This window comes from Schistocerca nitens, chromosome 6, assembly GCF_023898315.1.
Source record: "Schistocerca nitens isolate TAMUIC-IGC-003100 chromosome 6, iqSchNite1.1, whole genome shotgun sequence".
Classification (NCBI taxonomy): domain Eukaryota; kingdom Metazoa; phylum Arthropoda; class Insecta; order Orthoptera; family Acrididae; genus Schistocerca; species Schistocerca nitens.
In genome coordinates, this window is record NC_064619.1 from 634063912 (window position 1) to 634077584 (window position 13673).

At 45.5% G+C, this 13673-nt stretch overlaps 1 protein-coding gene across 1 annotated transcript in view; it reads right to left on the reverse strand.

Moving 5' to 3' along the window:
- LOC126263544 (G-protein coupled receptor dmsr-1-like) overlaps positions 1-12487 on the reverse strand; it is a 106633-nt gene extending 94146 nt beyond the window's left edge. Inside the window, exons 1-2 of the mRNA XM_049960636.1 lie at positions 12470-12487; positions 11408-11748 (exon numbers count right to left, since the gene is read on the reverse strand). Of these exons, the coding sequence (XP_049816593.1) occupies positions 11408-11748; positions 12470-12487 (359 nt within the window). The remainder of the gene's footprint in view (positions 1-11407; positions 11749-12469) is intronic.
- Positions 12488-13673: the final 1186 nt, after the last annotated feature.

Genomic DNA, 13673 nt, shown 5'->3' on the forward strand with positions numbered 1-13673 from the left:
TTCGTGCAGTCCATCGTTCCAAGCTTTCGATGACATCAATACGAATGGAACGAGTACTACGCTCAGTTCGACGCTGTGCTACACATCAAGTGCAAGGTGCGGTGAAACTTTGTTATTTCTTGTCAACGGCCATCACAGGAGTTTACCCCTTTGTTCGGAAGTTATTCCTTGCTAGTTTTTGAGAATTCAGTTCCCGCCCTCTCTACGTATTACGAGGATCAGTTAGAGGTTTCTCGTTACAAGTTATTTGTATTATTGAAATGGCCAGAACAGACATAACTTCAGTGGTTCACTGACCTTCAGGATTTGACACGACAAGGTTGTTTACATTGTATCTGTGGACTGTACTAAAGTGACGCAGTTATTCATGGTGCAATTACGTACAATGTGCCAGATAATAGGATTCGTGAACAAGTTGTTAAACATTCTGATCCAACTTTGAAACAAGTGTTGCAAATTATTCAACATCAGGACTCATGTGATAGAGGCGAGGAAAGCTTCGAGGTAGCTCTCATTTGCAGTGTAACACAAAGAGACAAACAGCTACGGCCTTGCGACTGACCACTGTGCGCAAACAGGCCACCGCGCCTTGTCAGAGTAAACAATTAGTGTGCACGCATGTGTCTGCTGTGAAATCATGTCGCCGCTGCTTTTCCACAGATAAAAGGTAAAAGTGCCATTAGCGGAACGCGTATTACAGTCGGCGCACGAGCGATGGGACACAGGATCTCCGAGGTAGCAATGCGGAGGGGAGTTTCCCGTACGGCCGTTTACGAGTGTACCGTGAATATTAGGAATTGGGTAAAACATCAAATCTCCGACATCGCTGCAGCCGGAAAAGGATTCTGCAAGAACGGGTCCAACTATGTCTGAAGAGAATCGTTTGACGTGACAGAAGCGCAATTCTCAGAAAATTGCTGCAGATTTCAATGTTGGGCCACTAACAAGTGTCAGCACGAAAACAATTCAACGAAACATCATCGATATAGGCTTTGGGATCCAAAGCCCATTTGTGTATCCTTAATAAATGCACGACGCAAAGCTTTACCCCTCGCCTGGGCCCTCAACACCGACATTTGGCTGTTGATGACTGGAAACATGTTGGTTGGTCAGACGAGTCTCGTTTCAAATTGTATTGAGCGGATGGACGTGTACGGGTATGGAGACAACCGCATAAACCCATATGCCCTGAAAGCGAGCAGGGGGCTGTTTAAGCTGGTGGAGGCTCTGTAATGGTGTGGGGTGTGTGCTGTTGGAGTGATATGGGACCCCTCATACGTCTAGATACTATTCTCACAGGTGCAACGTAGGTACGCACCCTGTCTGATCACCTGCATCCATTAATGTCCATTGTGCATAGCGAGGCACTTCGACAATTGCAGCAGGACACTGCCCAACCCTAAACGTACAGAAAAGCTACAGAGTGGCTCCAGGAACACCCGTTTGAGATTAAACACTTCCACTGGCCACCAAACTCCCGAGACATGAACATTATTGTGCATATTTGGGACGCCTTGCAACGTGCTGTTCACAAGAGATCTCCACCCCCGCGTACTCTTGCGGATCTATGGACAGCACTGCAGGATTCATGGTGTCAATTCCCTCCAGCACTGCTTCAGACATCAGTCGAGCCCATGCCACGAAGTATTGCGGCACTTCTGCGTGCTCGTGGTGCCCTACACGGTATCAGACAGGTGTACCAGTTTCTTTGGCACTTCAATGTAGTTGTTTCTAAACTGGCTTCTGGTACTAGTAATGACCAAATTCACAATATGTCTTTACCTCGCCGAAGTGTTGTACAACGACAGTCAGGCAAACTGTTTGTTAACTTAGTGGTTGCTGGACGGTGTGTGCCACTTCAGTTACACACTGGCGCTTCCGTATATAGAGTTGGACTCGCCGCGATTGACAAAATTGAGCACGCAACTTGCTGAGTGTAACATTCAGAACATGCTAGTGCTTGTTACATGTAGTTTGACTGCCATATTCCAGTCTTACACCAGAACAGTGACATTTACAACTTTGCGCTCGAGAGACCGTGAAAATAGTTTTGGGTTAAGTTCTTTTGATTTGCTTGATATTCATATTCAGGACAGCGTACTTTCTGTTTATTCTTTCAACCCAAAAGACAGCGTTACTCAACTGAATGTAGAGTTTCCTGATTTATTGTCTGACGGACTTGGCACAGCACATAACGTTGTAGCGTCCGTTACAATGAAGTACAATGCTCAACTGTTAAAGCAGGCTCGGACATGGTAATTGGATGTCTCTATAGGCCCCCTGGCTTAGCAGCTGTTGTGGCTGATCACCTGAAGGAAAATTTGGAAAATATTTCAAGAAGATTTCCCCACCATGTTATAGTTCTGGGTGGAGATTTTAATTTGCCGGATATAGTCTGGGAGACTCAAACGTTCATAACGGGTAGCAGGGACAAGGAATCGAATGAAATTTTTTTTGAGTGCTTTATCTGAGAACTACCCTGAGCAGTTAAACAGAGATCCGACTCGTGGCGATAACATACTAGACCTTCTTGTGACAAACAGACCCGAACTATTTGAAACAGTTAACGCAGAACAGGGAATCAGCGATCATAAAACGGTTACTACATCGATGATTTCAGCCGTAAATAGAAATATTAAGAAAGGTAGGAAGATTTATCTGTTTATCAAAAGTGACAAAAAGCAGATTTCAGAGTACCTGACGGCTCAACACAAAAGTTTTGTTTTAAGTACAGATAGTGTTGACGATCAGTAGACAAAGTTCAAAACCATCGTACAATATGCATTAGATGAGTATGTGCCAAGCAAGATAGTAAGAGATGGAAAAGAGCCACCGTGGTACAACAACCGAGTTAGAAAACTGCTGCGGAAGCAAAGGGAACTTCACAGCAAACATAGCCAACGCCTTGCAGACAAACAAAAATTACGCGAAGCGAAATGTAATGTGAGGAGGGCCATACGAGAGGTGTTCAATGAATTCGAAAGTAAAGTTCTAGGTACTGACTTGGCAGAAAATACTAAGAAATTTTGGTTTTATGTCAAAGCGGTAGGTGGATCAAAACAAAATGTCCAGACACTCTGTGACCAAAATGGTACTGAAACAGAGGAGGACAGACTAAAGGCCGAAATACTAAATGTCTTTCTCCAAAGCTGTTTCACAGAGGAAGACTGCACTGTAGTTCCTTCTCTAGATTGTCGCACAGATGACAAAATGGTAGATATCGAAATAGAAGATAGAGGTATAGAGAAACAATTGAAATCGCTCAAAAGAGGAAAGGTCGCTGGACCTGATGGGATTCCAGTTCGATTTTACACAGAGTATGCGAAGGATCTTGCCCCCCTTCTTCCAGCGGAGTACCGTAGGTCTCTAGAAGAGCGTAGCGTTCCAAAGGATTGGGAAAGGGCCCAGGTCCTCCCTGTTTTCAAGAAGGGACGTCGAACACATGTGCAGAACTATAGACCTATATCTCTAACGTCGATCAGTTGTAGAATTTTGGATCACGTATTATGTTCGAGTATAATGACTTTTCTGGAAACTAGAAATCTACTCTGTAGGTATCAGCATGGGTTTCAAAAAAGACGATCGTGTGAAACCCAGCTCGCGCTATTAGCCCACGAGACTCAGAGGGCCATAGACACGTGTTCCCAGGTAGATGTCCTGTTTCTTAACTTCCGCAAGGCGTTCGATACAGTTCACCACAGTCGTTTAATGAACAAAGGAAGAGCATATGGACTATCAGACCAATTGTGTGATTGGATTGAAGAGGTCCTAGATAACAGAACGCAGCATGTCATTCTCAATGGAGAGAAGTCTTCCGAAGAAAGAGTGAATTCAGGTGTGCCGCAGGGGAGTGTCGTAGGACCGTTGCTATTCACAATATACATAAATGACCTTGTGGATGACATCGGAAGTTCACTGAGGCTTTTTGCGGATGATGCTGTGGTATATCGAGAGGTGGTAACAAAGGAAAATTTTACTGCAATGGAGGAGGATCTACAGCGAATTGACGCATGGTGCAGGGAATGGCAAAATGGCAATTGAATCTCAATGTAGACAAGTGTAATGTGCTGCGAATACATAGAAAGAAAGATTCCATATCATTTAGCTACAATATAACAGGTCAGCAACTGGAAGCAGTTAATTCCATAAATTATCTGGGAGTACGCATTAGGAGTGATTTAAAATGGAATGATCATATAAAGTTGATCGTCGGTAAAGCAGATAGACTGAGATACATTGGAAGAATCCTAAGGAAATGCAATCCTAAAACAAAGGAAGTAGGTTACAGTACGCTTGTTCGCCCACTGCTTGAATACTGCTCAGCGGTGTGGGATCCATACCAGATAGGGTTGATAGAAGAGATAGAGAAGAGCCAACGGAGAGCAGCGCGCTTCGTTACAGGATCATTTAGTAATCGCGAAAGCGTTACGGAGATGACAGATAAACTCCAGTGGAAGACTCTGCAGGAGAAACGCTCAGTAGCTCGGTACGGGTTTTTGTTGAAGTTTCGAGAACATACCTTCATCGAGGAGTCAAGCAGTATATTGCTCCCTCCTACGTATATCCCGCGAAGAGACCATGAGGATAAAATCAGAGAGATTAGAGCCCACACAGAGGCATACCGACAATCCTTCTTTCCACGAACAATACGAGACTGGAATAGAAGGGAGAACCGATAGAGGTACTCAAGGTACCCTCCGCCACACACCATCAGGTGGCTTGCGGAGTATGGATGTAGATGTAGATGTAGAACGTAAGTATTTTTGGTTGTGTCCCGTCCCTCATGCATTTAGAGACGATGTTGCAAGGGAACTTAAAGAACGGCAAGACAGTATAGTTATTACTCCTATCCGGGCTAGTCAGTGGGCTTCTCTCTTAATCACTTTACCAAAGACTTCTGGACAATTTCGTCTTTGCGATGACTTTAAATCCACTGTGTGAATTCACAAACCATAATCGGTACATATCCGTAGCCTCACCGTGAGTAGTTAATGGACAGGCTTGGTGCAGGCCGCTATTTTTCAACAGCTGACTTAAGAGATGCGTATCTGTAATTCTGCTAGATGAGGATTGTCAAAAATTGTTTCTGGTCAACACACATTTAAGGTTGTTCACATTTTTGTGCTTACCCTTCGGCAGCGTTGCCGCGCCTACCATATTCGAACGCTGCATAGAACAGCGTACTGCAAAAGTTCCCTTCTGTTCAAATTACTTGGACGATTTTGTGGAGTCAGAAAGTACACCGCAGAAACATATAAGCAACCTTCGTACGATTTTTCAAGGGCTTTGAGCTGCAGGTTTGTAGTGTCTCCTGGACAAATGTGCCTTTTTCCAGACTGAAACTCAGTACATATTCTTAATAGTGAAGATATTCATCGTGTTCAGTCACATTTTCTAGCCATCGGGGACCTCCCTGCCCGCGGAACGTAACATAGATGCAGTCCATTCTCGGGAAATTGAAATATTATATCCAGCCCAGATCGCGGCTCTGCATCATTTGCGCAGGAAGAATGAGCTTTTTTGTGCTTTTTTTGGTCCAAAGAGTGCAGTAATGCATTCTAGGAACTTAAAAATTTCTGGTTGAGTGACAAATGCCTTGTTCATTTCGACCCCGCTAAGCCAGTGGTTTTGGAGGTGGACGTGTCTTCTTACAGAATCGGAGCTGGCTGTCGCATAGGTTTGGTTCGCAGGACAGGCCGATTGCTTTCTCTTCCAAATTATTGACCAAGACTCAATGTTACTATTCGCAAATCTAGAAGAAGCGCTCGTTACTATCTATGGCGCGACCAAGTTTCAGCATTATCTGCTTGGTCGGAAGTTTTACCTAGTGACATACCATAAATCACTTCAGTCTTGCTTTGCCGGCCGCTGTGACCGAGCAGTTATAGGCGCTTCAGTTTGGAACCGCCCTTTGTCCCTTTGTTACTTCCAATCTCTGTCTTCGTCTACAGTTTTGCCTTCTACAGCTCCCTCTAGTACCATGGAAGTCATTCCCTCATGTCTTAGCAGATGTCCTATCATCCTGTCCCTTCTCCTTATCAGTGTTTTCCACATATTCCTTTCCTCCCCGATTCTGCGTAGAACCTCCTCATTCGTTACCTTATCAGTCCACCTAATTTTCAACATTCGTCTATACCACCACATCTCAAATGCTTCGATTCTCTTCCGATCCGGTTTTCCCACAGTCCATGTTTCACTACCATAGAATGCTGTACTCCAGACGTACATCGTCAGAAATTTCTTCCTCAAAATTTTTTGCCATAGCGAGTCTGCTTTTGATGTCCTCCTTTCTCCGTCCGTCATTGGTTATTTTACTGCCTAGGTAGCAGAATTCCTTAACTTCATTGACTTCGTGACCATCAATCCTGATGTTAAGTTTCTCGCTGTTCTCAATTCTACTACATCTCAGTAGCTTCGTCTTTCTCCGATTTCCTCTCAAACCATACTATGTACTCATTAGACTGTTCATTCCATTCAGCAGATCATTTAATTCTTCTTCACTTTCACTCAGGATAGCAATGTCATCAGCGAATCGTATCATTGATATCCTTTCACCTTGTATTTTAATTCCACTCCTGAACCTTTCTTTTATTTCCATCATTGCTTCCTCGAAGTACAGATTGAAGAGTAGGGGCGAAAGGCTACAGCCTTGTCTTACTCCCTTCTTAATACGAGCACTTCGTTCTTGATCGTCCACTCTTATTATTCCCTCTTGGCTGGCAGAAGACTATTGACGAAAAAACCATTAAAAGTACCACACTTTTATTTCTACATTAGAGAGTAACATTGGTTAACTGCATTCCATGTTTACGTTGCAGGCTACAGATGTTGCTCAAAGTGACGATCATTTGCATCCACGACAGCCGGCAGCAGCATTAGAAACTCTATTTCACACCTGTTCGCAACACTTTTCCAACGGTGGGCCACGGAATGTTCAGCTGTCGTGACGCAACTCGTGCCCTGCTTAAAGATCGCACATTGCGTTCAGCGTTCCCAGCCATGGCAGCAGTAACGTGTTCAACAATTTGTGGCACAATTGGCCGTCGGCGTCTCTCAGGAGCAACTCCCAAATCGCCAGTTTACTGCAACTTCCGAAACATGTTCTTCAATCCCGGTGCAGGAGGAGAACCTGTCTGTATTCCTTCAGTGCGTCAATGTTCGCGAAGAGAAGCAGCATAGTTGGTGCTGTTTTGATAAAACAGCTTTGCGAGTGAAGCCCTGCTCCCCGGAATCACGTCGACTGTCTGCAACTGTAATCTACACTCACGCGTGTGTTTCAATCCCACCCCACCGTACGAGTGTCGGCGCCTAGCGGCAAGTCGTGAGACTAACACTACTAACAACGTAAATCCTATAGCGCACAGTCATTCCTGTAATGTTAGGTACCCATACGGCAACTACAGGGCGGTGCAAACAAAAGACTCCCGTCTAAGTACAAAGGAATTGCAGTGAAATTACAGAAACGAAAAGCTGAAATTGACTTACCGTTTACATACAATGAGGAATACAGTGAAAAATACATCGACAGAAGATGTCGAGAGTGACCCCTTCAGCATCAGTAGACAACTGTGCACTTCGCGGCTGACGTTGTCTTTCAGTTTTTTTATTCTGTGTGTATTTATTTCATAGAACTTGCTCTTCAAGCGTCCCCGCAGGGTAAAATCACATTTTGGCATATCTGGTGAACATAGTGGCTATAAACTTTTGTTGGCAGTTCGTTCCTCAGTAAAGGCATCCAGGGATACCTTAGTAAACGTGTGGAGTGTTGCCCCCAAATTCAGTGAGTTGGGCACAAAATTTATAAAAAATTCCAATTTATGCAACAGTGTTGAGGGTAGCGTCAGAAAATATCAGTGAAATGATACGCGTTCCTGTTACACCGCACCATCATAAAGTGGTTGCTGACACACTACGTTAGGGTTCTCCGTTGCCCAGTACCTCGTGCTCTATGAATTCATATAACAGGAATGATGCAATCATGTTTCATCACTCATGATGTAATGGGAAGGGTCTAACAAGCCACCGCTGATGTTGTTCAATAGCCACGTGCAGTAATTTACAGGCCGGCCGCTGGTGGCCGAGCGGTTCTGGCGCTACAGTCTGGAACAGCGCGACCGCTACGGTCGCAGGTTCGAATCCTGCCTCGGGCATGGATGTGTGTGTTGTCCTTAGGTTAGTTAGGTTTAAGTAGTTCTAAGTTCTAGGGGACTTATGACCTCAGCAGTTGAGTCCCATAGTGCTCAGAGCCATTTAGTAATTTACAAGTTTCTGTCATGTTGCCCTAGTTCCTGCACAGCCGTCACACGATGGTGCCTGCCAACTCTAGACAGCTAGAATTTTTCGATATCCGCTAGCAACTTCCCCTACTTACACGTGCCTATTGCGCTAATTTACGTATAGACTTCTTTGGGCTCAGAATGATTCTTCAGAAAACGTCTGCAGTAACTTCCGGTGTGCAAACTGAAGGAATTCCTTGTCGTTTTACACTTTGCGCAGGCACGTAGGTGAGCCGATTTTTATACAGACCGTATTGCTGGTAGCCCTCTAGCCGGATACGTGACCTCTAAAATTACTTGTTTTCGCATATGCATCCACTCCTTTAATTCTTTCTTCTATCGAGAACATAATTTTGCAGACCGCAAAGAGAAACGTACAGCTTCATTGATGAAATAAATTCAAATGTTGACAGAAGAATGCTAAAAATAAATTATTGCATAAAACTGTCTATTTTTGTAGCTGTTCACTCTGTTTCAGAAGTGAAATTACTGCATTCTCATTCAAAGGGGAGGATGGATACTTTTAATTGCGCCACCCTATACTTCTCCCTCTGCACTGGCTCACGTGTCGAAACATTCCGGAAACAGCCCGTGGGCGCAACAGCACGCAGATGTCTTAAAAGGCGGCCGTGAGAGCTATTTCTTTGTTCCCGTTGGCAATATGCAGCAGATGCATTATACAAGGAAAAGTGTGCCACATTCTCGGACGATTACAGCCAAATAGTTCTACTACTGTGTTCCAGAAGTCACGACCCTTTTTCGTTTCGTTCGGCACTGAAACGTGTCGATTATTTTGCTACTGACATGCTTCAGTTAGCCGAAGCAAACCCTTGGTACCTACAGGGTGTCATCGCTTTACATGTGAATTATTATGTTGGTGCATAAGTTCGTAGCTTTCATCCAGAAATTTAAGACGATATGGAACACGATCTCATGGGTAACCGCATAAACAATGATAAGAGCACCCAGTGCCTGTGCTGGCGATGCGACAGTAGGAGATTCCGTGATAGGAGCACATCCTTATCACCTGGCGTTGGATTTGTTACGTAACATAATGATTATGTGATTTGTGACGACATAGGTGTACAAATGGAGAGGGAAAAAGCACTGACGATATATACCTACATCTGTATCTACATCTTAGGCCACATGTGACTTTCGAATTTGCGTTATACTTTGTAATGTTCGAGGATCACTGAAAAAGTTGTGTTTCCTTAAATAATGTTTGTTAAGCGAAAAATTTCTTCTCCAACCCACTGCACTAGTAATTTTTTGCATCAACAGATGCCAGTATTTCAGTCACCTGCAAATGTGTGACATCGATTGCGTATTACTGAACAGTCTTCTGCGATAGAATTATTGACTGCACAAGGTGAACGCCCATTTTCTTTAATGAAAGACTGTATAGTGCGCACGTTGATGCAACAGTGGGTATCAGCACTGTTAGATGTTTTCGTCGCTGTAACGAAGCTGACGGGCAAATACACAATAGATTCTGTCCAATACGTCAGAAACCTCAAACTGATTAAATCACGTCTTCAACGAGTTCGTCGGGGAAAAAAGACCACATACCAGTCGTCACACCAATGAACAGATACTGAAAAATGGAAGTATTGTCTCATCCCCCATACAACGGTGACCTGGCTCTATTAGACTTCCACCTGTCCAGAGCGCTAAAAGAATCTCATCGTGGAATTCACTTTGAGGAGGCCACGGAAACATCTGTGCGTCGACGGCTTTCGGAGTAAGACCATGTGTTTTACAACAATGTTAAAAGATAGACCTAAAACATGGAAATGGATGGAGATTATATTGAAAAGTCATAAATTAATCATTACTGTTGTGGCTTCCAAACTATATAGTTACATTGTAAATTCTTTAAAAATAAAAATCAAATAATGAGAGTCACTACTTTTTGAATGAGCCTAATAGGTTGTCGTGACCAGTGATCTGCTGTGTAGCTCCAGGTATAGGTGACATTATTTTATAGTGAGTTGTTGAAAGCAACGAATGTGAATGCATAATGTTAGTTGTGGTGACATTCTGATTTGTACTGTTGTCTGAAGTCTAGATTACACTGATGAGCCAAAAGATTATGACCACCTGCTTAACAGCTTGTTTGTCTATCTTCATGGAGATGTGTGGCATTAGATGTCCACGCACATGTCATGTAATTCGCTTAAATAACGGGTAGCGAACCAGATGAGTTCCACAGGATTTGCATCAGGCAACTGTAGCACAAGTCCGGCTCTGAGACACGGACAATTACACTGCTGAAAGAGGAGGTCGCCTTCAGGCCAGACATCAAGCGTGAAGGGATGTAGGTGGTTCGCAGCTGTCAGTGTGTCTTTGATTACTGCCGCAGGTCCCATGCAGGCACAGCAGGATATCTCACACAGCATAAGACTTCTCCCACCAGCCTGCTTCACTAGAAGAGCCGATACGTTTCCATTCATCGACAGTCGAATCCCGATGGTCCGGCGAACATTGCAGTTGTAATTATCGATGTCGTTGGGTCAACATGTGAACACTTAGAGGTGGTCTGCTGGTTAGCTCCACGTTCAACAATGTACAACGAACGATGTGCTCTGAACCACTTGCGCGTGGACCAGCGTCGTGCTCGTTTGGCAGGGATGCCAGAAGTGATTTCTGGCATCCCTGCCAAACGAGCACGACGCTTTATAAAGCAGAAAAGCCTCTGAACCCCATGCTCTGTGAAGAGTCTTGTGCATTCAAGCATATAGTGCCCAGTTCCACCAAACGCTCGAGACTGCCGTGTGTGAACATTGAACCAGTTTCACCATTTTCGAGGTACTCCTTCACAGGCTCTGCATAATAATACTCTGCCATTTGACAAAGTAGCTTATCTTAGTGGATTTCCCCATTTGCAGCCTGTATCTTCGCTAGGGTGAACCCCTGTCCCTGTCGCAAACGTTTCATATTGCATCACATGCACACAATGCCACCGGTCAACGTCATAGTCGCGGTGGGCAGTGGTCATGATGCTTTGTCTTAGCAGTGTATGTCGAAAGCTAATAGTATCATTAAAACACTGGACACTTCTTCTAAGCACACTATATCTGGGCAGTTCTCTAAGAAGCGGGAGATGTGGCGGTCAGTGGTGGACTCACCTGATGGAGATGTATCTCCAGACAGCGAGGGTGAGCGTGAGGCAGACGTTGACGGAGTGCAGCATGAGCGAGAGATGGGCGTGCACCAGCAGCATGGCGGCCCAGCCGTATGGGTAGTCTCGCTGCTCGGGCAGCACGACGTACAGGTAGGCGGCGACGGGCACGTACTCGAGCATCAGCAGCATGTCGGCGACGGCGAGCGCCGTCAGCAGGCGGTTGATGGGCGCGGCGGCCAGCTCGCGCCGCGTCAGCACCGCCACGTTGAGCGCGTTGGCCGCCGTGCCGAGCGCGCACACCAGCAGCGCACAGTAGCCGTGCGCGCGCCGGTACACCAGCAGCGCCTCGCGCAGCGCGCCGCCGCACTCGCTGCACTCGCTGCCGTCGCCGCGTGCGGGCCCGCCGCCGGCTAGCGCCACCGTCCTGCGGGCCGTCGAGAAATATCTATAGGTTGGGGTGGGTTGTTTTGGGGGAAGAGACCAAACTGCGAGGTCATCGGACTCGTCGGTTTAGGGAAGGACGGCGAAGGAAGTCGGCCGTGCCCTTTCAAAGGAACCATCCCGGCATTTGCCTGGAGCGATTTAGGGAAATCACGGAAAACCCAAATCAGGATGGCAGGACGCGACTGAACTATGCTCTGCCTGAACAGGCCATGGAGGCCCAACGATACCGGCTGGTTGCTGTGAGTAGTGGAGCAACAAGGACGTCGCCCCAAAGTAGGTCATCCCAGGGCCGGTGTCGCCCCAAGGCAGGCGTCACCTCAAATCCAAGATGGGGGCCGTGACGCAGGTACGTGACGTCACGTGACATCAGCTGATGATGCGATTGACATCAGCTGATGATGCGAGGACCATTATGCTAAAATGGCGGGAAAATAGGTAAATTGGGGTACCTCCACTAAACTAACTCACCCTATCCTATGAACTCGCGACAAGTTTGAATTTTTGGCGGGAAGATAGGTCAATTGGGCTGCCTATACTAACCTAAGAAAATGGCGGGAAAGAAAGGGCTACCTCCACTAACCTCTTCCTAGGAACTAGATATAAGTCACGTGACATCGTGTACTCGCTTCACGGCCGCCATCTTGGATTTGGGGCGATGCCAGCCTTGGGACGACGCTGGCCCTAGAAAAGGAAATCTCTGTCGAGTTGCCATCGGCTAGTTTAGATTGTGTAAGATTAAATTGAGAGGTATATGTTGCAAGTAGTATGGTGTTCAACCAAACAAAACAGAATGTGTGGCAGTTGTGAAGTACCCATTCCTGAAAACGATAAAACCACTGAGAGCGTTTCTGGACTAATAGGCTTTTGCAGAGGTTTTCTTCAGAACAAAATAGAAATGCGTGACAAAACTTTTGAAGACAGTAGGACTTACTGGAACGGTCGTGGTTTACCTATGGATGACGCGGCACTCGGTAGAGGAAGCCATGGCGAGATCGACAGTGTCGCCAGGAGAGAGTTCACAAACGTTCGAGCAGGGGGGTGGGGGGAAGACGATAATGCAGCCTAAGTGTCTGCTGGCCCGCGAGAGGACGCAGCGAGATATAGCATGTAGCAGTTAGTTGTGGCCCGAGGAACTGATCAATGACTGCGACGGGAGAAATTGGAATGAGGACCATTAATTACTCGGCAAGGTTATCCCTGTGATAATCTCCTGTGCTCGATCATTTTTAACTGAGAATGCATAATCACTGATAGTGCAGTCCGTGAAGCTATGCTCGAGAAAGCAAGTGCTGTTTGAAATGTGCTATTATTTTCGGACTTCCATGTCTTCCAGCGCTCCCCATTCTGGTTGCCTGGGCACTGTTCCTGTATACACTTGTGCTTGCGATGAACTCTACCAAGTGATTAACCGTTTTTTAAATCATTATTCATTAAGGAGGCTTTGTGCTCACTTTCTTCTTTGAAATTTGTAATTTTATACAATTTCTCTGTTGTAGAGCTCAGACTGGTTGCTGAAGTAATGTGTAGTTGGCAGTTAAATATGTGGCAAGCTGAATCTGTGTGGTATTTTGCTGCAGGCAGCAGCGACCATTCCAGTATCAGGCTTGGACCCAATGTTTTGGACGACTGTTAACTAGCTTCACAATTTCAGTGCTGCACTTGTGGCTGCTACAAACTGCCTGCAGGTTTTGTTGAGTATAATGCACAAGACGCAGTGTTAGTAAGGTGAAACTGACGTAGATTTCAGACGGCCTTCTGGACGGTGTATTACGAGTGATGGTATAACACCAAGTAATTGTTCTAAAATCATGTGCTATCAATTTATG